The sequence below is a fragment of the Dendroctonus ponderosae genome, unplaced genomic scaffold (assembly GCF_020466585.1).
Source record: "Dendroctonus ponderosae isolate FM_Combo_2020 unplaced genomic scaffold, Dpon_F_20191213v2 Dpon_F_20191213_1, whole genome shotgun sequence".
Lineage (NCBI taxonomy): Eukaryota > Metazoa > Arthropoda > Insecta > Coleoptera > Curculionidae > Dendroctonus > Dendroctonus ponderosae.
The window spans coordinates 29,258,485-29,283,023 of record NW_026017110.1 but is presented as its reverse complement, the minus strand read 5'-3'; the positions used below and the strand labels follow the sequence as shown (position 1 = coordinate 29,283,023).

At 35.2% G+C, this 24,539-nt stretch overlaps 2 protein-coding genes and 1 long non-coding RNA gene across 6 annotated transcripts in view; 1 reads left to right on the top strand and 2 right to left on the bottom strand.

Moving 5' to 3' along the window:
- LOC109534603 (mannosyl-oligosaccharide alpha-1,2-mannosidase IA) overlaps positions 1 to 24,539 on the top strand; it is a 64,535-nt gene that overhangs the window by 26,059 nt on the left and 13,937 nt on the right. The window lies entirely within an intron of this gene.
- On the bottom strand, positions 1,604 to 16,731 carry LOC109542104 (catalase). 3 transcript variants are annotated; one of them, XM_048663364.1, is made up of 10 exons: positions 16,621 to 16,731; positions 8,049 to 8,182; positions 7,857 to 7,994; positions 7,747 to 7,802; positions 7,498 to 7,691; positions 4,521 to 4,656; positions 4,105 to 4,301; positions 3,804 to 4,046; positions 3,475 to 3,711; positions 1,604 to 1,792 (listed from the first exon to the last, which is right to left on the bottom strand). In XM_048663364.1, the coding sequence occupies exons 1-10, from the start codon at positions 16,675 to 16,677 to the stop codon at positions 1,649 to 1,651; spliced, it is 1,536 nt and encodes a 511-aa protein (XP_048519321.1). In that variant the 5' UTR covers positions 16,678 to 16,731; the 3' UTR covers positions 1,604 to 1,648. The 3 variants fall into 3 exon arrangements, with proteins under 3 accessions (XP_048519321.1, XP_048519328.1, XP_048519319.1); XM_048663371.1 differs by lacking the exon at positions 16,621 to 16,731 and adding an exon at positions 13,567 to 13,758; XM_048663362.1 differs by lacking the exon at positions 16,621 to 16,731 and adding an exon at positions 9,551 to 10,220.
- On the bottom strand, positions 17,336 to 19,018 carry LOC109545856. The gene is made up of 2 exons (XR_002172700.2): positions 18,778 to 19,018; positions 17,336 to 18,716 (listed from the first exon to the last, which is right to left on the bottom strand). It is a non-coding gene; the product is annotated as an uncharacterized LOC109545856 (long non-coding RNA).

Here is a 24,539-nt window from a genome sequence, read left to right as displayed (position 1 = left end):
TGAAAATAATGCATCAGTGAAAATTCTAGTTACATTTATTTAGGTGCAAAACCTGCAGTTCTATGCATACATTTTACAAACTATAAATGACAATTACTACTACTGTATCGATATTTCCATAATTTTTGCAGCAAAATTTGAATAAATCACAGTTTTAGACCTTGTCGTATATGGGAAAATAGAAAGGAAACTAAGTAAGATAATTTAGTCGAGTTGTCAGTCAGCTAGCTGGTAAAAGTGCCAATCATTTTCCCTAAATCGACATTTCTACCGCACTTTTTAACCATTTTTTTTTGTCAAATTATTTAACTCCGCGTTAATATACAATCTATCTAAATTTTCAGTTAACTATTGTACTTAATGCTTAAATTTTCTTAATTTATGAGTAAGTGAAAGCAAAATGACTCCAAGTGCAGACAGTTTCAAATGCTTTCGCTTTGGCTGGCTGAATTATTTAGCGATTGAAGCTTGAAAGGGACAATTACTCCCACTAAAATCCCTGCACATATTTTCGCTTAAATCCATATTAACAAATTGAGTTAATCTAATCGATAAATACCAGGCACTGATCATCGATAAAACTGTTCGATTTAAACCTTTAAGCAACAAATCGCTGCTAATTGTTTAAATAAAGTTCCCGCTAATTAACACATTATCTGTGATATTTCTAATTCGGTCGCAAATGTTCCACATATTTCACACTTTTATCAGCATTTTTGTATGTCTAGGTGAACGAAAACATTGTAAAACCAATTTTTAGTTATTTCTCGTCAATTGGCTTGCCCAAGGACGCTTCGAAAACATGTTATAGATAATTGCCGCAATTATCAAAGCTTACCGTATTATTAAAAAAAAATTGATACGAAACATTGTAGTAATCAGCATGTAGGCGTGCAATGAAAAATCCTCACATGAAGAGATTCTGAAGACTGACTTAAAAAAATTTTGGATGTTAACAATTAGGTATAGGCAGAAGAGAACATGATGTTTTTTTTAAATAGTTTTACATTGTGTGCTTTGCACTTAAGACATGAGCCGACTCGGCTGTTCCTCATCGGCAGGTTTACATTTTCAGAATCCTCTGATTTTAAACTATTATAAAATTGTTCAAAGTAATAATCAAAATAAAATTATGTGTTCTTACTCAACGTTTGAAATGCAATTAAATTAATTTCGACCTTTGGTTTCAGGTAGGTGTTTTTTGTTCACCCAAGCTAATTCAGAGGGGTAAGTATTTTGTCTAATTCGCGAAATAATATGTCGTGTTTCGGTCATCTGCTTGACATAATTTGATGTACGATGAAGGAAGGTCCCGCCGATTCTCAATCGATCTTAATTAGCGGCCGGCCAAGCGGAAAACCATCAACGTAATCATTTCCTTTGACAATTTTTTCGTTTTGGTTCGTAACCGAGTTTCCGTTCACGTTACATAGATGGGTAGGAAAAAGTTTCCTAAACGGATATTTTTCCCATGTAATCATCTTACGTGGCCAATGAATTACGCAACGGAGTAGGTACTCAGGATGATAAAAACTGATGTCGTAAACACTTATCTTGAGTGTTGAGGAAATGTGGCTACAGGGCTAAAAATTATTCAATTAACTAGTGGATTTTTGCATTTATTGTATGTCGAATCGGCTAAAGCACGTTAGAATTGTATAATTTTGGCATCATTGAACACCAACTCTTTCAATCGAACTCCCAAATCGTCGCTGACGTTGTTAAACACATCCACAATCCGTTCTTGGATCGTGCGATTTGCCAGTTTAATTGCACCTGCCAAGTTATGTACCTGCAAGTTATACAAACATTTATTTTGGACGCGTTTCGATCTGTATCAACATTAACTGGGTTTCTTGCATTTTGCTTGGAAAGTTATTTGGTTTCTTTCAATGAGCAAAGTTGTTTGCTTGTCGCCAGCAGTTTTTTGTGCAGGGAGACGAACTTAAGTGCAGGGGATTTGATTTTGGAAAACATGTTAAAACTGGTAAAGGAGCAGGGAACTTGAAAAATAAAGCAAATACTGTGATTCCAGGAAAATGCAGTTAAAAGTTGGCATTTTGTTTTTGAAACGAAAGTTAATCAGTTTAGTTTCGAGATTGCAAACTCAACTGATGAAATTTTCAGGAAAATCGTGGGTATCTGAAAGTTTCTTTAACTGACCTATTTTTCGCTACCTGGAAACTGCACTGAGTTTATTTTCAATGATTTAGAAGGCAACTATTTGTGGGGCTTTTGAGTTATCTTTTTTTTTATATACTGGACGTAAAAATATGTAGCTTTAACTCTTAAAGAGTTGAACTGTTGTGTCTTGAGTTTTAATTGTTTTTGAGTTGGCCCTCCAGTGAAAAGATCTACCATTGGAGTCTCAACTTCAAAATGCTCCAAAAAATCACCACATGTTCCGATCTTGGTCAGGATTTGTCTATATACACTTCAAACCTTCAGATGTAACGCGTAGAAACTTATTAGAATTTTATGGCGACTTATTCGCCTTTTTTTGGAATTTTTTTGGGTGCTTGATGTGTGAAAATTTGGCTGAAGGTTTGAAATCTTCCAATACTTCAGTCGACATCGGAATTTAAATTAGAGTTGGTCTACTTGCACCCTGAAACTTCATCTCCACTGTCTGTCGAGTTAAATTTATTTTCCGATTTTTTTGGGAGTTTGGAGTTTTTGGGGTGAATCTTTAAAAGTGGAAGTGTCTCCTATTTCGGTCTCAACTCAACAAAAATCAACTTCTTTACCGATCAGGGTTGGGCTTTGTCAATGTGCAGTTAAAACCTGCAGATATACTTTAAAAAACTTCAAAGTTTTATCGCTCCATGTTTTCGAGTTATGTAGTATGAGTATGAACTTTTGAATCATTTATGAACGTTGACGTTTTTCGGATTACAGCTTCAAGTTAAAAAAAACTCTAAAAAATCAATCCGCAAGTTTTTTGTGTGTACACTTGAAACCTTCAGATACAGATAAGTTCAATTTCTTTCCAGTTCTTGTTCGCGAGTTTTGAATTTTTAAGTGAATCTTTAAGAGTGAAAGTTTCTCCGATTTCAGGTTCAACTTCAAAAAGCTCCACAAACTCAATACTCCGTTGGATTTAAGTCAGGTCTTGCGTTTACACACGAAACCTTCAGATTCACTGTGTAAAATCTTCAAGTTTTTGTCTCGTCATATTTTTGACTTTTTGAACATTTTTTCGATGCTTGAGCACCAAAAAATGTTGGAGTTTGGCCTAAAGTTTGAAAGCTCCTAATGGTTCAGCCGAAGCCGGAATTTAAGTTAGGTTTTGTCCACTTGCACAACACCCACAAAGAGAAAACATAGATAGATTTACTCGATGTTGATCACCAACCTCAATGGAAATGAAAGCTATGATGAGGAAGAGTATTGGTCGAGTCGCGGAAGCGCGAAAAAAATTGTTTTCGGCTAGTTTGGGAGCCGGATGATTCTTTAAATACTGGAAATAATTACCAATCTGTTTTTGGCCCCCTCATCCAATACTTGCTCCCAAAACGCTCTCGGCTGGGAGTAATTGTCCTCCTCGTAGAACTCTGGATAGTAGTTTTCAAAGCCCGCAACATACTCTGGAGGTGGAGTCCAACTTTCAGCAAACGGATCGGAATTGGGTCCTCCGAAGGAGTTCGGATAATAGTTGGGTGCTCCTCCTTGGTTAAAAGAGCACATGAAGCCGTCGCGTTGGAAGTTGTTCTGAAAATACGCCATCCAAGTAAAGGGCAATTGTGTATGTGAATCAGCTGGTTTATGTTGTGGATCAATCAAAGTTTCTCTATTGGACCTACCGTAAGATTAATGGGTTTATTGACTGGAATTTGTTGGAAATTTGCTCCTAATCGATACCGATGGGCGTCCTGGTAAGCAAACAACCTTCCCTGCAAAAGTCGATCTGGAGACGCCCCAACTCCAGGCGTCAAGTTGTTTGGGCTGAAAGCCAGTTGTTCGATTTCGGCGAAATTGTTGCTGGCATTTCGATTCAGAACGAATCTTCCCACTTCGATCAGTGGAAACTCTTTGTGTGGCCACACCTGCAGGAAAGTGTTGGTTCACACGTGTGTAATCGGTTTGAATGGAAATTGAAAATGCCTTGGTAATATCGAAGGGGTTGAACTTCTGCAGTTTGGCCTGTTCCGGTGTCATCAGCTGGACGTAGAACGTCCATGATGGGTACTTTTTGATGTAGCCATCGACTTCACTGATTGATTCGTATAAATCCCTGACGGCGTAATCCGGGTCTCGGCCTGCAATCTTTTCTGCTTCTTCAGGATCCAAATTTTCTATTCCTGAAATATCATCATTGTGTTTGAAAGCGAAAATCTGCTTTATCGAAGGGAAATGAACAATCTGGGTGTAATTACAAAATATTTCAAATATGTCATTCGACAAGTCCGGTAATGATTTTTCAAATGCCGATAACATAGCTTCCTTATCAGCATTTCCACGTAACCGGTTGCCAAGTGCTAATAGTGTATTCAAGTATTTTTTTGTAATTCTCCACTTGCCTTGATCGGTTTTGTAAATGAATTTGCACCACGTCAACTTCCGGTCTTTGTTGATCAGTGAGAAGGTGTGCGACCCGAATCCGTGTTGGTGGCGGTAACTTTTCGGAATTCCTCTATCCGAAAATAGAAACATCACCTGCAGAACATTGGCTCATTTATGTGAGACGAAATCGATAATAATTGTAGTTTTTTATTCATGCTGATCGTTGATGAGAGCATGAAATCGCCTTTTGTGGCGTGGCTTGTTGGGCATTTTTTATTTGCTGCGTCATTTCTTTTCTTTTTTAATTAAAGCTGTTTAACAACGACCTCTTTGTTCAGCGATAAGAGCATTAAGGGTTTGCAGAGTACTGTTGGGTGAATTTTGGAAAGTAAAGGCTTACTAATTACAACCAATAAAAAAACTAAAGTATAGTTTGCGGCAAGAAAAACTGTAGCTGTAGAAAAACAGGAGTTCAGATCGTATTTGCTTCAGAAGAAGAGAACCAGTTAAATAGGGAAGTATTTGCATTTTTGAGTTTAAAGTTTCAAAACTGTATAACTGCATATTTTTTAGGGCTTATTATGTCAAAAGTTTAGTTATGGTTCGGTACGCTTATGAAGCTGAAGGTGCTCAAGTTTGAGCTTTGCTTAAGATCACTCTTCGATCAAAAGCTCATATGAAGGAATCGCTGTGATTTGAGTTCGACTGGTGCGATTTGAGTAATTTTCGCAGTGTTTTTAGATTCTACTGTCTTATATAGACTGTGAAGGTTTCAAGTTGCTACTCGCTCCAGATTAGACGTTAAGAGTTTTTATTTAATAGCAACCGCGTGAAAATTTATTTTTCAAATCAACTTTTGCAACTGGTCGCACAAATTAGGATCTGAGGCGATTTACATAAAATTTTCAGCGGCTTTAGCTTCTGCTGTCTTTTATAGACTCTGAAAATTTGAGGACTCTACTTGATCTTGATTAGAAGCTAGAATTTTTTATTGGTGTCTGTACTTGCAAGGAAACGTTCATGTTTAGACCAACATTAACAAAAATTGCGTAAATTAGCCGTTGATGCGATTTGAATAAAGTTTTAGAGGTTTTCAGATACAAGCCTTTAGCATAAAATGCGAAAGTTTCAAGTTGCAACTCGTTCTAAATCAGAAGTTATAAAGTCACAGTTGCTTGTGAACTTAAATTTTCAAATTCAAATAAACTTCTAGCGGTTTTTTGGGCCAGGTATCTGTTATTGGCTATGAAAATTTTAAGTCGCGACTTGCTCTTAGTTAGACGTTAGATTTTCTGTTGGAGGGTCAGCACTTGCTTGAAAAGATTCATTTTAAAGACAATTTTTTTTCGGATTAAATTTTAAGGCTTTTGAGAAGTAAGAGTCTTTTATATATTGTTAGTAAGTTTCTAGTGAGTGAGTAGCTCACTCTAACTGTAGGTTAGAAGTGAAGAATTTTTATTGAAAAGTTGGATTTGCGTGAAAATTTTGGGATCAACATTTGCAAAATGCGCAAACATCAGCATCTGATGCGATTTGATTAAAATGTTTTTAGACTGAAGTGTCTTTTATACACTGTGAAAGTTTCAAGTTGCTACTCCCTGCAAATTAGAAGTTACAATTTTTTATTGAAGGACTTGCACTCGCTTGAAAACGTTTAATTTTTGGATCAACATTTACGAATGGCAAAAAATTCAGACTTGTCGCGTTTTGAGTGAAGTTCTGATGATGTTTAGATGCAAGTGTTTTAAATAGGCTGTTCAAGTTTCAAGTTGCTACTCGCTTTATATTTGAAGTTAACATTTTTTTAAGAAAATGCTTTTTTAAGGAAGAGTATTTGATGCGATTCAAACAAAATTTGAAGGGTTTTAGACTGAAGTGGCTTTTATAGACTGAAAGTTTCAAGTTGCTACTCGACGCAGGCTAGAAGTTTAGAATTTGATTTTTTTGAAGACGTTCTGAAGAAACGTTTTATAGAAATATATGAAAATTTCAAGTTGCTACTTGCTGCAGATTAGAGGTTCCAAATTTTTATTGAAGAATCTGCAGTTGTGAAAGTTGCAAGTTTTTTCAAGTTAAAGTTTTTCTTGTAGGTCCTGAAGTTGCGCGAAAACGTTCATTTGTAGGGCAAATTTTAAGAAAGGCTCATGAATGAGCATCTGAGGCGATTTGAATAAAGGTTTGATGTTTTTTAGACTGTCGTATCTTTTATAGACTGTGAAATTTTCAAGTAGCTACTCGCCGCAACTTACGACTAGTTATCGAAGAGCCTACAGTTCTATGAAAGCATTTGATTTTTTGAATATTTTCGAAGGTCGCAAAAATCCAGATCTGACGCGATTTGAATGAACTTATCAGAGTTTGTAGATGCAAGTGTCTTTTATAGACTGTGAAAGCTTCAAGTTGCTACTCGCTCTAAATTAGAAGTTGATATTCTTGGAGATCCTGAAGTTGCGTGAAAACGATCATTTTTAGGGCAAATTTTACGAAAGGCGCATCAATCAGGATCTGGTGCTATTTGAATAAAATTATGAGGTTTATTAGGCTAACGTGTCTTTTATAGATTGTGCAAATTTCAAGTTGCTATTCTTTCTAGGTTAGAAGTTACGAATTTTTATTCAAGAGCCTGCATTTGCATGCAAACATTACATTTTGGTATAGCGATTACAAAGGACGCATAAATTAGCATCTGATCAAATGTGGATCAACTTTTCGGGGTTTTTAGGCTCAAGCTTTCTTTGTAGATTTTGAAAGGTTCTTGTTAACGTTAAATTCTAAAAATGTAACATTTGCAAACGGCCCAAAAATGCACATCTCACACGACTGAAATGAACTTGTGAGAGTTTTTAGACTCCCTAGGCCCTAAAATATGTCTGACTTTTCCTCATTTAATTGGTTCATCTTCATCAACCTTTGCATATATTAGAAGATCTTGTCCATGCATATTTTCGTGTAGTCATGCAAAAAATTATCATTTCTCTCATCATTTTATCTCACCTGATGTACAGACATGGGAGTGAGAGAAATATAATCCCAAAAAGCATCCCAATCCCTCAAATTGGTGACCGGATTCCGCTTCTGACTATGTATGAACATGGGGAACAGAATGGGATCGCGCATGAAGAAAATGGGAGTATTGTTTCCAACCAGGTCCCATATTCCTTCATCTGTGTAGAATTTCAATGCGAAACCTGCAATTTTCGATGTTCACGCAGGGTGCGAAAGGTATTTGCTTAAGAAACATACCGCGTGGATCTCGAACAGTGTCAGCTGAACCCAAATTGCCGGCAACAACGGAAAACCTGCAAAGTAAATTTGAAGCAAATTGAAGCTCAATTTTCTATCGCCCCATTTACCTCACTGCAATTGAAGTTCGTTTGTCCACTGCTTCAAACACTTTGGACACCGTGTAGGCACTGAGCTCTTTGGTGCATTCAAAGTAGCCAAAGGCGCCTGCACCTTTAGCGTGCACAACTCTCTCGGGAATTCTCTCCCTAAAAATTCAGTATTAATGCGTTTTCAAGGGGTGAATGATGTGCTTTTACTACCTATTGAAATGGCTGAGATGCTCGATCAATTGCCAGTCTTGCAGCGGAATTCGCCCATTTTTTCCAATCGTTAAACTCGTTTTTGCATTGACTATTGGTATTCCGGCGCTGTTGGTGGCGAAGCCAATTTTTTCCTAAAAATCAAGCCCGAAGATTAACTAAAATGTGAATCTAGGGCCTGTTTGAAGGTAAACTAGGACGATTTCATGCATCTTCAATACATCCGATCCGACATCTTTCCCGATCTTCTGCTATTATCTGTGAATGACCCTTGCGTTCTTTTGACTTGCTAAAGTTCATTTTCATGTGATTATTGACCCTTTTGGTAGAAAGTCTTGTAGATGTTAAACCTAACTGTTCTTTCATTAATAGTTTTAGTGTGGTTGATTGATTATTATTACTAACACTGTTTCTGAAATATTTATATAAATGTTTTTTTTTATGAAAAATCCCTATATCGGGGTTTTGTTAATCCACATTATTTCTCTTATTACGTTTAGGTCTTTTTAAGGCGGTTTCCAACGATAGGAAAGGAAACATCGCCAAGAATTCAAAATAAGAAAGTTTCTTTGGTTTCATGCTAAATGAAAGGATAAGAGTTTGAAGAAAATTAGTGTACGATTTCTTAGGTTGATTTATTGTTGTTTGTTTCTTGACGTTTTCTTTTCAACTTTGCAACAGACACTTTTCTCAAAAACAGTATTCTTGACTGCAAAGTCTGCAAGGACCTGCAGACTTCTTCAGTAGTAAGTTTTTTTTATTCTGAAATCAGATACGTATTAATTTATTCAAGTTTTGACTTGTTCAATGTATATGTTTTTTGACTGTGACGGCATCTTATTAGTCGGCTACATTAATTCGTCAGTTTGGCAACTAAAAATAACTGTCGAAAGAATAAAAAAGATTAAAAATTGCATGTTTTTTCTGCAAAATAATGTCTGCAACAGTTAATAGTCAAATAGATCAAATAGACCGATTGGCAAATTTTCGGTTCAAGATTTAAGAAAAAACAATAGAACAGTAGCGTAATTGGTATGTTTGCAGTCATCAACAGTTAAATAATTAATATTCTACGCTTCGGCTTATGTTGGCATGACTGAGTGACTAATTTTTTGCTCCGTGCAACGATAAGAAATGAGGAAATTTTACGATTCAATAAGCTGGGAAAATGCTAACTTTGTCCTCTTTTCCGTGAACTTTATCGTTTATATCAACGGTGGATTGGTTGTATGCACGAAAAAAAATCTTCAGCTGTGAAAACCGATACATTGTTCCCTTCATTCTTTTCTGTGTAATTGTTCTGTTTTTTTTTTAGATTAGCTGGGGAATTTTTGTGAGAACAACTGATTATTTCAGAAAATTTTTATGAAAGTGTTTTTTTTTAGGGTTGAAATTTGCGCAATTCTCTCATTTTGTTTTTTAATTTTGTGACGAATCAGAATCTGTTGTTAATAAAAGTTGGTCTTTTTAAAATATCAAGCATGCGAAATGGTTACCAGTACCTCATTTTGTATTTTCCACTTTTCCAACTGTTTGTCCGCTTCGTTTCTGCTACTCATTTTTTCCACACTAAACATGAAGCAAACGATCTGGTTTTGCACATTTATCTGTTTCTGGGTCACTTATGCACTTTTGAAGGAAGTGGTAGCACTTGCATTACGATAAATCAATGTTTTGATGTTTTTCTTTGTGGTTTCCTGAATTTCGTTTATTTATACAGGGTGTAGTCGATGCTTAGAGTTTCAGACAACGTTTTTTGAGGTTTAATTTTTGGAAATTTAGGTAATTGAGCTGAAGCGCTTTTGGTATTAATTTCACATTTTTAAGGTGTATACTGGGTTCAGCTTAGTGGCTCCCATCCAGGAGAGCTAGAGACGAATATTCTTTAGGTAAAAGACTAGAGAGAAATTAATCTATTTTCTTTCGACTTGCTCAACTTCATTTTTTCATGTGATTTGTGACTTTGGTTAGGAGTCTTGTAGATGTTGAACCTAACCGTTCTTAAGTTTCTTTAGTTTCATGCTAGATAGTTACGCTACGCTAAATGGATAAGAGATTGAGGGAAATTCTGGTACGATTTCTTAGGTTGATTTGGTTCTTTGTTTCTTGATGTTTTCCTTTCAACTTTGCAACAGACACTTTTCTGTTTCTTTTTTTTCACTTTCTTTCACTTTTGTTACTGTTTTTCATTTTCTTTCAAAAACAGTATTCTTGATAAAATTGTGTTGAATTTGCTTTTGGGAAACTTGCTCGGTGAGAGGTTTTTGAAAAAGCTACAAAAATGAGTTTTCCAACGAAAAACGATTGAATCATTTTGAATACGCCAATGAACAGAAGGGCTCAAAAAATTGCTCGAAATCTGCAGCCCAGAGTTTCGCATTTATTTTCTCTGTAACGTTCAAAGTAAGTAAGTAAGTTAGTTTTGGAAGAATTTTGTAGGGCAAAATCTCTTCTCTAAGGCGGCTTTTAGGCAATTTTTCACAATGTTTCCAAATTGCGTCTGGTTTCGAAGGCTGTTTTGCAGGACAGAGTTTGAAATGTATTCAGGAACTAAGGAGAGGCGCTTTTGTATGCATTTTGTGCGGAAAAGTTCATTGTAGATGCATTTTGTAGTAAAAATGGTTCATTTGTCTGAATACTGTCTTAATAAGGCAATTTTCAAGAATTTTTCAAAGTTGCATGCGATCTTTGCCGATTTTTAATCAGGTCGTAGTACTTTAATATTTAGTTGCTCAGAAGCTCGAAGTTAGTTTGGGTTAGTCACACTTGTCTCACATCTGTAGAGCAAATTCGACACTGGAAGTGAAAAACGGTTCGATTTTGATTCATCCTCAGGAATATTTTCAGGGCTTCGTTTGTAGCAGGTTTAGGTTGATTTTTACAGTTTTTGATTGCCACTGTCCAACTTCAGCAGTTTCAATTTTTTCATCCTGACATTGTTTCTTACATTTTCTGATTCGCTTTCATAAAATCCTGTCTCACAATTGTCGTCTATTATCTGCTTCCTCTTCTCTGCTTTGACTATTTTTTTGTCTATCCTGATTTCATGTTTATTTAATTGTTTTTCTTAGATTGAATTATTCTTTCTATCCGAAGTTTCCAGCTACTGTTCATTAATTTGAATATTTTATTTCCAATGCGGATTACTGAAAAATGTTATTTTCGTTAATTTGGCATTTTGGGAAAATAACTTATCAAAATCTTCAATTATTTGATGAAATTTCACATTTCTCTTTTCGCGCGTTTGTGCATTTAAAATTGCATTATTCGTTTAATGTCTGCAATGTGTATTGTTTCCGATTAAATAATGGTTTTTTGATGAACAAACTTGACTATAGAGTAGTATCAATTTGAAAATTAAACTGTTGTCTAAGAATTTCTTTAATATTCGCAGCGGGTTTCCACTTTTTCTTAATCTTAATGACTTATTACTGGTTTGCAGCACCAGTTGGCGGGTTTTTGCCTTCAAGTCCAGCTATTAAGATTTTTTCTGCTATTAGCGGGTTTCTTAGCACCTGAATGAAGGCGCTTTCGTCTCTTACAATTCAGTTCTTCTGTATTTTTTATTTCATGTTTGCTATCCACAATTACTTTTTTGTCATGTATTGTGTTTTCTAATGGAATTCGGGCGGCCATCAATAAATATTTTATCACTTTCACATTTTTTTCGTTAAGGATCTTTCAGTAGTAAATTTTTTTGATTCAGAAATCAGATCAAATTCTCGACAGACTTTTACGTATTAAATTATTCAAGTTCTGAGCTGTTCAATATCAGTTCTTTGGCTGTGACCGCTTCTTATTAGCCTTTTACTGGTCCGATTAATTCGTAGGTTTGGCAACTAAAAATGTCTGTTGGAAGAATGATGAAGATTAACAATTTTAATTTTATTTAAAAAACATTTAAAACAACTAATTATTTCTGAAAATGTTTTTTTTTAATTTGAGGCTTGAAATTTACGCAATTTTCGCATTTCTTTAAAATTTTGTTGCTTTTTATAAAAGATCAAACGTACCAAAATCAAATGGTTACCAGTACCTCATTTTGTAATTTCCAGTTTTCCAACTGTTGGTCCGCTTCGTTTCTGCTACTCATTTTTTCCACACTAAATCACACACTAAACCAACACTAAACATGAAGCAAACGACCTGGTTTTGCGTATTTATCTGTGTTTCTTGGACATTTATGCAGTTTTGGAGGAAGTGGTAGCACTTGCATTGCGATAAATTGGTGTTTGGATGTTTTTCTTTTAGGTTTCCTGGATTTTATTTATTGATGCTGGGCTCCATTTTGGGAAATTTAGATGATTGGGCTAAACCAATTTGCCATTTTTAATCTAGTATACTGGGTGTTCAGCTCATTGGCTCCCGTCCAGGCGAGCTAGAGACGAATATTCTTTTGGTAAAAGACTCGAGAGAAATTAATATATTTTCTTTCGACTTGCTCAACTTTTTCATGTGATTCGTGACTCTTTTGGTAGGAAGTCTTGTAGATCTTGAACCTGACTGTCCTTTCATTGATAGTTTTAGTGTGGTTGATTGATTATTATTATTAACACTGTTTCTGAAATATTTATATAAATGTGTTTTTTAATGAAAAATCTGTCTATCGGGGTTCTAAAAGGATAAGTGTTTGGGGAAAATTATTGTACGATTCCTTAGATTGATTTATTGCTGTTTGTTTAAAAAAAACAGTATTCTTAATAAAATCTGCAAGGACCTGCAGACTTTTTCAGTAGTAATTTTTTTTATTCTGAAATCAGATCAAATTCTCGACAGATTTGTACGTATTAATTTATTCAAGTTTTGACTTGTTCAATGTATAGGCTTTTTTCCTGTGGCCGCTTCTTAGTAGTCGTTTAGTGGCCCGATTAATTCGTCGGTTTGGCAACTAAAAATTACTGTCGGAAGAATAAAGAAGATTAAAAATTGCATTTTTTTCCGGCGAAATAATGTTTGACACAGTTAATAGTCAAATAGACCGATTGGAAAATTTACGGTTCAAGATTTAAGAAATAATAATAGAACAGTAGCGTAATTGGTATGTTTGCAGTCATCAACAGTTAAATAATTAATATTCTACGCTTCGGCTTGTGTTGGCATGACTGAGTGACTAATTTTTTGCTCCGTGCAACCATAAGAAATGAGGAAATTTTACGATTCAATAAGCTGGGAAAATGCCTTAGTTTGTCTTCTTTTCCGTGAACTTTATCGTTTATATCAACGGTGGATTTGCTTGAATGGACGAAAAAAATATTCAGCTCTGAAAACCGACAAATTGTTGTCTTTTCTTCACTGCGCTTCATTCTTTTTTGTGGAGTTTTTATGTTATTTTTTAGATTGGCCGGGGAATTTTTGTGAGAACAATTGATTATTTCTGAACATTTTTATGAACATGTCCGTTTTTTTTTTATTTTAGGTTTGAAATTTGCGCAATTTTCGCATTTTTTATCGAAACAAAGTCTGTTGTTAATAAAAGTTGGTTTATAAAGTATCAAGCGTGCGAAATGATTACCAGTACCTCATTTTGTAATTTCCACTTTTCCAACTGTTTGTCCGCTTCGTTTCTGCTACTCATTTTTTCCACACTAAATCACACACTAAACCAACACTAAACATGAAGCAAACGACCTGGTTTTGCGCATTTATCTGTGTTTCTGTGTCATTTATGCACTTTGGAAGGAAGTGGTAGCACTTGCATTGCGATAAATCAATGTTTTGATGTTTTTCTTTGTGGTTTCCTGAATTTCGTTTATTGCTACAAGGTACAATCGCTGCTTAGGGTTTCAGAAAACGTTTTTTGAGGTTCAATGTTTGGAAATTTAGATAATTGAGCTAAAGCTTTTTGGCATTCTTAAGCTGTATACTGGCTGTTCAGCTTTGTGGCTCTCGTCCACGCGAGCTATAGAGGAATATTCTTTTGGTAAAAGGCTCGTGAGGAATGAATATATTTGGAAATGTTAGTGGTCCAAATGCATGTGGCATGTGAAGGATATTTTCGCAAACGCATGTTTTTATTTTTTGAGTGCAAAAATTTGGCATTTTGAGCAATTTTCAGGTTTCATTTTTTCTCGAAAACAAAGTAAAAATAATACAAGAATCACAATAATAAAAGTGATTCTCTATAAAATGTCCATGCTTTCAAACCTGGTTTTATAGAATGGAAGACCGCCAGTTCAGCAGCCCATTTGCAGAGTTTCTCTTTCGGTCTTCATTTTTCTGTTAATCTTCCGATTAAGCATAAGCATTTCCCGACAATACCGGTGATGTAAAGGCGTTTGGACAATGCATTTCAGTATTTTCAAACGTAATTATTGCCCCAGAGCATGCCAATTTCGTATGGCATGAGTGCAGTACTGTTGTTTCTTGGACAGTACCTGGAGCAGCGATTTTCTAAGAACCGTGAGATTCCTGAAACGGCAATTTGTTGTTGCACTGTACCGGTGCATCGGACTTTGCCATTCTTTTATTGCATTCCGGACCGGGGAGAGTTTTTATCCGAATCACGGTATATTTGAGCTCGATGTATTTTATGCGGTTTAATTAACTAAGTTGTTATTTATCAGTGCGGTTTGATGCCGAAGAGAAAGGCGCCAGGTGAAGCCAAATACATGCCGAATGTCTGGAAATGAGGAATTTTGTTTTTTTCTCGGAGGATCAGTTTTTCGTAGAAGTGTATTCAAAAGGTATGGAACAAGAAAGGCGTCGATATCGTTTTTGTATTTTAAGCAAAATAAAATTAACGTTTGCCGACTTATTTGCTTATGACTGGGAATGTTTCTATTATTTGGATATTTATAATCCACATCGCATTTTACTTTACGAGAATCCTTGTTGTTTGCAAGAAAAAGTCAACAGCCTGAACTTTTAGTTCAATATGTAGGTTTATTTCAAAGCGAATCGAATCTATGGGACACTCGATAATTTCCAATATAATCTACATTTATTCAAATAGTTCTGTTTGCTTCTTCTGCTCCTGTTATTAACTCTCTCCAAGATTTTTTTCTTATCACAGCTGTGTCGCCCGCATCAGCTCCACACGCAATTTTTTTGTTTTTGAAGCTTTATTCGGATATTTTTTCCTACTGATCAAAACCTTTTAAGGAATTAATTAAAATTAAATTATGTACAGGATGTTGCATAATTACACCCACAAACTTAGGCAGATACAAGAACGAAAGAGACAAGAAAGTTTGTCATTTGAACAAGGAATTTATGGAAATGTCTTTAGGAATCAGTGGCGTGGGACCAGAAAGTTTGGGTGGATGAAAGAGTAGGTACATGACCCTCAAAAAATTGTATCCCTGTACATTCTGGCCCCAGTCTGAGACAGATCGATGTAGACTCCAGAGCGTCACATAATGTTCCAAATTTGATCTAAATATTGTGAAATTTGCAAAAATCCGAACGGAAAAATCGAGCAAAATTGATAATTTTAACTCTCTGTATCTCGAGCTGATAGTATGATTTATACAAGAAATGGAATAAAAAATTTAAAAAAGGGAGCTTGCTAAAATCCACAAAATTTGATTAGAAAATGTTAAGGACAATGAAAAAAACCACGTGAAATTCTTAGGAGTCTAACTTCACTAAAGCTATATTTTTCACTAGATAAGTTAATGTGTTTCCCTGAAATCGGTATAAATTTCCAGCTATTGGCGCAATATTACTAATTAATATTATTCTTGTTATTATTTATTTATCCCAGAATTAAACCTTAATTAAATTCGTCGACCAAACTTGATAATCAATTAAAAACCCCATTAAAAAATGCCGCAAAAAATATATGAGAAAATAAATTACCAATATTAACAAACTAGAAAAACCAATATATAAAGATGTGGAAATAGTCGGTTAAAACATATCGGTGAAGAAACCGCCATAAAAACCTTTTATTCGCGTGGAAAAATGTGGATTTCGCAAAATGTTCTTGAATTTCGAGATTTTATGAGAGCGTTTAAAATGCGTAATAAAATTGCATTGTTTTCTCACACGCGCTTATTTTTGACGAAGAAAGCAATTGTAAATTCCGACACTGAAAGGATTTGCATAGACAATAGCAATCATTAGCATTTGCAGCATTCATATGAAATGAATAAAATGAGCATTTGCAGCCACTGTTTATCAAAACAATGTAAAAATGACTGAATAATTGCCTTAGAATGACATAAAAATGCATGTTTGTGTATAAACGAGTTATATTTCTGTATAGAAAGTTGTAATGACTTTTAAATTTTCAGGGGAATTTTGTAAAAATTCCAGCCCAAATGTGTGAATGAGTTTTCGCACAAATTGCGCCAATTTTCGCTCTGCCATCAACTCGCAACTCTCTATTCTCACGTTATGGCATTATTGCCATTGCTCTTTAATGAACTCACGATTTCCCGTAAGACACAAGAGGCCGAGAAGGAACCAATTATTTCGTCTTTCGGCCGTTTTGTCAGTTGGTTTAATCGTTGAGCAAAATCGCCGATTAACAATTTATGATCAAACCGGCCAAGAAGTTACGAGCCGGACGTTAATAAAGCCCATAAACCCGAAAATCGATGATTAAACATCGAGAGTACGATCGTACCTCATTTTGTATCTTCCACTTTTCCAGCTGTTTGGCCGCTTCGTTTCTGCTGCTCATTTTTTCCACTCAAAATCGAACACTAAACATCGAACAAACGACCCGGTTTTGCTTATTTATATGTGTTTATGGGTCAAAGATGCACTTTTGAAGGAAGTGGTCACACTTGCATTGTGATAATCCAATGTTTTGTTGTTTTCCTGTGTGGTTTGTTGGTTTTTCGTTATGTCTTGCATGGGAGGAAACGTCGGACATTATTTTCATTTGAACGTTATAACGCGGAAAATAAAATGGTTTAGGTAGTTGTCCAATTAAGAACTGAGTTGAGATCGATAACATCAGATTTTAATTTCGCTTTATTTTTTTGTATTGATTAAAATAAGAGCGCAGGAGACCGAAGAATCGCTAACTTTTCAAAGCACTATTTTTTGTAGATCTTATCAAATTCATTTTTTCATCAATTTTATTTTGTTTATTTCATATTTGGTTTGATTTTTAAATAATTTCGTAGGAGAATTTCATGTTCAGTTTGATGCTGCGTTCAGTATTTTTCGACTCGTTCCAAATCAAATTAAATTAGCTACAATCCGGTGAAAACCGCAATTTTTACGCATTCTTTACTGGGGCTCGAGATGCAATCAAAAACATCAGTTAACACAAGGCTAATCTCGTGTTAATAACGTCGTAAGGATATGAACATGTACAAAATCGAATTTAATATATTTTTTTAATTAATACTTTATTGACGCAGTCAAAAGCAAGTTTCTAAATAAAATATCTCCTATGTTAATAAATTAACAAACAAAAATGTATCACAATCGGTTCAATAAACTGGTTAATCTTACGATTGATGGAAAAGGCGGCGGTTTCAAATTGTGCCTGAAGAAATAAGGTTTCAAAATTTGTGCTTAATTTCGTAACTTTTAATTCTAAGTAAATTTTATTTTTTAATAGTCTTATGCTCATATAACTCGAAACAGAATGAAGATGTTAAAACGTGCGCTTCAGCAGGCTGCAAACTCCTCAATTTTTCTACAAGTTCAAGGCAAGGTGGAGTTCGACTAAGTTTTTTGAGAAAATTGCAAATGTTTTTTTGGATGAAGCTTTTAATATGAATTGAAGTACTAAACTTTGAATTTCCCCTTCAAACGAAGTAAATGAGTATAACAACACTGAAAGCTCCATTGCTTTGAATATTTGCTGATTTTTTTTTCTTAAGCGGTTATCGAGAGAGTTGTAGATGGTTGTTCACTGTTTGGATGTGAAGAAAAGATGCTGGGTTAAATATTTTTACTGTTGAAAAATTGCTTTTCTAGTTTATTTGTATGGTCCCGCGGTTCCATTGGTCGTTATTGATTTTCCGCCTTCTTTGTGTATTTTGGTTTTATTTTTTATAGAACATTTTTTGGATGGCGTGTTCAGCTTTACCATCCTAGCCTGAAAAAAATGCCTAAAGTTAAGTAAGTTTTGTTCAGTAATTCAGCGGGGGTTCAGATGAGGAACATTTTTTGCGATACCATTTGAAAGTCGACATTGAAAATGCACAATTTGACCAAACTTCTCACTGTAGATTCGATCTAATAATTGATTTACAACCAGCATCTTTTGTGTTATTTCTCAATGTGTTTCACGGTACGCCGCTGTGGTCCAGATGCTCAAAATCGACATTCCTCAGCAGTAAAAAGCCGAGTACAAAAACATTTCACATTGACCTGAGTTGTTTCTCCCGGCATGGCGCCCAATGTCCTTCACTCGGTCTCATTAAGATTTATCGCCAAAGCCCGTGCAATTTGTCCATGTCCATGACTTCTTGTCAACTCTTTCGCCCCAATAAGCATATTCAGCGCATGAAAAAGCCCATTCGAGAGGAACGATTACTTATAACGACTCTCCTGGTGGTCGCACTCATCAGCATCTGCCCTGAAAAATATCGCCATAATCAGCAGCATTTCTTGGCCAGTGAAAAAGTGAATCTTCATCAGGCGTTTGTGCAACTCAAATTGGTTGGAACAGCTAATTTGTATTCTTGAAACTAAGCATACAGCAGAAGCCTTAAGTAATTTAACTGGGTGAACATCAATTTTCTTCTGCTCACCAAGCTGAAATAAATCGAAGGGAAGCTCAGATTTTTTTGCCGAATAAACATCGAAGTTTGCTCACAAGTTAAGTGCTCCACTCAAGCGTAGGGCTTTCGCGACGACCGCTTGCAACTGGTGAGTTTTTCGAGGTTTTTGAGCTCTGAAGATGCAAGACGCTCGTGCTTGCAAAGCGTCTCTGGCCTAAAAGTACGAAAAACTCACCAGTTTCACTCTAAGATTATCATCTCTTGGTCCGAAAACGGATGCACCCACACTGTTTCTTCTTCGGATCTGCAGGAATTCGCAATTGTTGAATCATGGCCTCGATTAAGTAACTGTTCCATATTTTCCAAAATAAAAGTCATGCGATCCAGTTTATCGTTTCGGTTATTATTTATTTTCAATGTTCGTCCGATGCAACAAGTAAACATGCTGATAAATTTATTCAACTTAACACTCTATTGATAAGCATTTTAATTTTTCGGTAGATTTTCCTGGCTTCATCATGAATATCCTTGCGTCTTTTCGTGTGAAGGTTCACTGGAAATTTGGAACAGAAATCGGGCAAAAAAACACAAATTCAAGCGATTGACCCACGCATTGAAATAAGACTTTATTTTTACATATATATATGAACACATTTTTGCAAAAATGTGTTCCATCTTAGGAATTAAATACAAAGTTTCATAGTTTTTTAATATTTTGTCTTACATCCTTAAGCAATATGTGTCTCAATTAGATGGATTTTCAAAAAAAATTATGGTATACAGGGTGGCGCAGATGAAACGTAAGTTTTCTGAATGGATAGTGTTTTGCAAGGATAAGAACTGCGCCGCACTGATGTAATATTCCTTTTTTGCGCGCCACCCTGTAAAGTGCTACAGAATTCCATTAGAAAGCACAACTTTCTATGTACAGGGTGATTGAAAATTGTCGCCATTAACTGCAAAAGCTCAATTAACCATAATAAACACAGAAAGTGAGGTTGAAGTGCAATGAAGTGGGTTAGGGTGACGCGTCGTAACGAACGCCAAAAATATCTCCTATGAAAAGTTAGGTTAAACGTTGAGGTGATTGGAATGAAATTAGATGACTGGATGAAAACTTGTAGCAAATACTTTTTAACATGAAAAATTTTCATAATTATGTATATGTAAAGATGGTAATTTTTCTTATCCTTAAGTATTTGAAATAAGTCAACAGACAGGAAGATGTTTTAAAGCGGTGCATAACTTTGAAACTCAAGATTGCACTTGTACAAGATCTAGCAGTCTGAAACCCCATCTAGAGGTTTCGAGTCGAACTTCATCATCAGAGATTTCGCAGAAAAGGAAAAATTCAAAAGAACATTGAAAAATAAAGAAACGGTCATGCGAGGGAATGAAAATGAATCAAAACAACGGCAAAAATAGAAATAACTCGATTGAATTTATTCAACTATGTATTTCAATGGATGAATTTGAAGGAAAAAAATCAACTTGTAAAATCAGTTAAATTATAACGTAGCTTCGAAAAATCGAAAACTTCAGAACCGAATCTGATTCCGATTCGACCATGACATGCGGCCGATTCTTCGTCGTTTGCTGTTTAAGTTGGCCATTCCAAGGAAATGACATAATAGTAGACCGAAGTCTGAAAAACGGTCTATAATAATCGGACCTATCCTTTCATTATTCGCATTCCCACCCAATCAGGAAGCGATTACGATCGTAAAGAATTCTGGTTCGATCCGGTCGTGGCAGTCGTGACGATGTCTTCGGCCACTTTATCTCGACTTCATCGGGGCATTCATCAAACATAACCTCCAGCCTCCAGGGTATAGCGGATAAGAGTATATTTCCGATCCACACACTTTTTCACTGAATTCAGCTAAATTGGCCTTTGATCACTAGACCGAAATTTTCCAGTCCGATGATCCAGCTTCCGAATATCTGCGGTTTAGTTAATTTTCTAGGAGCCACCCCGTAGGTGTTATATATTCCTTATTGGAGTTTCGTGGGGAAATACGTTTTTCCGCCACTTTCCGCTCATTTGCTGCTTTGGTGGAAACGTGGCAACATGTTTCAAGATGGTAAGAAGCCTCGGAGTGGTGGGAAAGATCGTCGCGTGTTTTCTTGTAAGGAAACTGCAAACAATGAGTGAAAACTGACCAAGAAGAGCATTTCCCCAAGAAATTCCACAAAAATCTTAAAATCGTTAAGGAATCCCACAAAAATCTTTGTGTGCAACTGCTGATGTTCCCCTTGAACCCCCTGAACCCCCCAAAACATGGTATTCTTAGCCTTTATCGAAAGTGTGTACACTGACCGATTGTGTTTTAATAATAAACATTAAAAACCTTGCACAACTTTCAGTTGCCTGATCGACACGCGTCCTGCTCGTGTGATTCTTGATAGATCGAAACATTATTATAATAAATACATGGATGTAAACCCCTCCATAACCTCAATATGATGAGGTTATCGATTATCAGTCCCAGGTTATGTTGGACACGCTTATGATAGCGTGGTCTCTAATGGCATGATGTTGTTTTGTTTTTGATATATCAAACCAATTCGCAAAACACGCAATCAGGCAAGCCTTATTGACCAGTGATCGTGTCAAAAATAGATTGTTTCTGCATTTTCAAAAAAATTATACAGGGTGGCCTAATATTTTAGGGATTGAAGAAATATAAAAATATTAATCGTTAGATTGAAAAAGAAACATGCAGAATGTAACGAATTGAAGACACACACACCAACGCTTCAAAGCATAATGGTCCAAATTGTGTAATAAATTAATACAATGTGAGTGAGGCGGTCATTTATGTGAAAATTGTGTCTAAAGTCGTACATTAGCCTTTTTACTACTTCAATATTTGGCTCGTAAAAATGTGCTAAAATCGTGTTTACTTACAAAACTGAAAATAGCATTTTTGAAAACAAATTACTCTGTTAGTAGCAATTGGCTGGCATTTCAATTTTGTTAAATGATCTGATTATAGGGATCATTAAAATGTAAAAGCAATAATTTTATTATTAGTGTACTTTAGACATTGACTAAATAATCGGCATCTATAATATGCACAATTTATACCACATTTGCTTGATCCTTTTCTGTTGCTCCCTCTCGCACTCCGATGGAATCAGTCTTTCGACACAGCCAGAGTGGATTTAAAATGAAAGTTTGATGAGGTTTTGGTCGCACAAAATAAATTTCAAAATTTTTATGAGTAAGCGAACTGCTTATTTTTTATGTGTTTAATTATGGTTAATTTTTCTTTGTTATTCTGTTTTGTTTCACCTCTTCATTGACCATTTTCCCAAGTGATTTCTTATTCTTGTATTCGGTTTTATTCAATCCACTCATCGATTAATCGATGGATGTGGTGTGTAAACGCATAAGTTTGAAAATTTATTAAAAGATTCCTGAAGATGTCCTCCGTTTGAAACTTTCAGAACATGTTAACTAGACTTTGCGCATTTATTACCTGAAGCAGAAACGCTGTCAGTTTCTTCGGTTTTTCAAAAACTTTTATTTTCGGCGACGGTTGCAACCGGCAATGAATGTTAATAATCGCATACGTTTAGAAAATTTATAAAAAAATCCCTAAAGATGTCCTCAATTCGAAACTTCCAAAACAAATGAAGTCCATTTTGTTGATTAAATTCTAAGCTAAAAGGCTCTCACTTTCTGTGGTTTTTTTCAAAAGTTATATTTTCCGCGACGAATGCTGAATCGATGAACGTCGTTTATAATCGCATAAGTTTGAAAATTCATAAAAAGTCCCTGAAGAAGTTCGCGATTAGAAATTTTAAGAACATTTTAAGTAGATTTTGCGCCTTAAATTTCAAGGGCAAACATTTCCTGTAGTTTTAAATAAATTTGATTTTTGGCGGTTGCTGATAGTCGATAAAGAAAAAAAATAAGTCGTTTATGATCGCAAAATTTTGCAATATAATAAAAAAATCCTGAAGGTGTCATCAATTTAAAACTTTATTAAGTAGATCGCATATAGATAACATATTAAGTAGAGTTTGCACAATACATTTCTGAAGCAAAAACTTCAGTAGTTTTTAAAAAATGTCGATTTTTCTCGACAGTTGCTAATAGTAGTCGAGGCATGTTTATAATCGCACAAGTTTGGAAATTCTTCAAAAAATCCCTGAAGGTGCCTTCAATTCGAAAATGTTGGTCCATATTGAGTGGTTCTGCCGCATTAAAATAGCGGAAGCGAAAATGCTCTCATCTTGCGCAGTTTTTAAGAAAAATCGGGTTTTCTTGATGGTTGCAGATTCTCGAGGGATGTCGTTTATAATCGATAATCGAATAAGAGTTTGGAAATGCCTAAAAAAATATCTGAAGAAGTGTTCAATTCAAAATTTTCAAACCACATTAAGTATAGTTTTTCTTCATTTCACAAATGAAAAAATCGACAACATTCTCACGCTCTTAGATTTAAATAAATAACATTTTTCGGAATAACTGAAACAATAAATTAATGGGTTTTTCGGGTTTTTAGGCCGTCGTTGGGTAGAATTTCTTTTTGACGTTTCGCAAGCACGAGTGGCTTGTATCTTCAGAAGTGGTTTGCTTGATGAAATGACGAGATGTTGTCTGATGAAATCATTAGAACAGTGTAAGCCTTCAAGCAAACCACTTCTGAAGATGCAAGCCACTCGTGCTTGCGAAACGTCAAAAAGAAATTCTTCCCAACGACGGCCTAAAAACCCGAAAAACCCATTAGTTTCAAGGAATGGCCTCGAAAGTCTATCTCTTGATAACTGAAAAAAGTTGTTGGATGGAGACGTCATGATAGTTGCAAAAGTTTGCAAATTCATGGAAAAGTCCCTGCAGGAGTCTCGAATTTGAAACTTTCGGAAAACATTGAACAGTTATTTGGCTGTTAAACTCCGAGACCGACAATTTCATCGCTGCATTAGATTTTCAAAAATTGATGTTTTTTGAAAACTTGGCAAATTCATGAATTGCGTCAATCATCATATGAATTTTGAAAATTCATAAAAAGATCTCCGACGGAGTCTCCAATTCGAAACTTTTGGAGCGCATTGAGCATAGTTTTTCTTATTTTAAGGAAACATTATCCATCTCGTATATTTCGAGCAAATAACATTTTTCGGAACGGATTGCAGAAAGTTGGGTGGCGTTTATAGTTGCATAAGTTTGCTTGCATGGTCAACTGTGACCAGCATGAAAAGTACACAAAGACCAGGAAATATATTTTATGGGGAGATTAAAAACAAATTAATATCGCAATTTTTACGTATTTGTGTGGCGTAATTTTGTTTTAAGTTGTGTTAAAAGCGACAATTTTTCATGCCTTTATGGGAACTTTTTCCCCATGATATTATTTAGAATTTATAATCAGCCAGAGTGGTTTTGAAGTTATATGGAGACCGATTTTCAAAGGAAAGATTGATGAGGTTTTTGCGCTTGATTTTGTTAGTGTGTTGGTCGCACAAAATAAATTAGGTACCAATTTTTATAAGTAAGCGAACTGTTTATTTTTACATGTTTTAAATTTTGGTTCATTATTCTCTTTGATTCGGTTTTATTTCACTTCTTTATTGACTATTTTCTCAAGTGTTATTGTTATCTTCGATTTTATTTAATCTATAATTATCTTTTAATCTATATCTTTGGCTCATTATTCTCGTTTATTCGGTTTTGTTTCACTTCTTCCTTGATCATTTTCCTAAGTGGTTCATATTCTTGTATTAGGTTTTATTTAATCTACTCATCGATTGTCATTCACCTCTTAAAGTTGTGCTTCTTTAAGTTTACAACGTATTTCTCCAGTCACTTAATTGAAGCTTTCTCAACTGTGAATAGGCTCAGAAG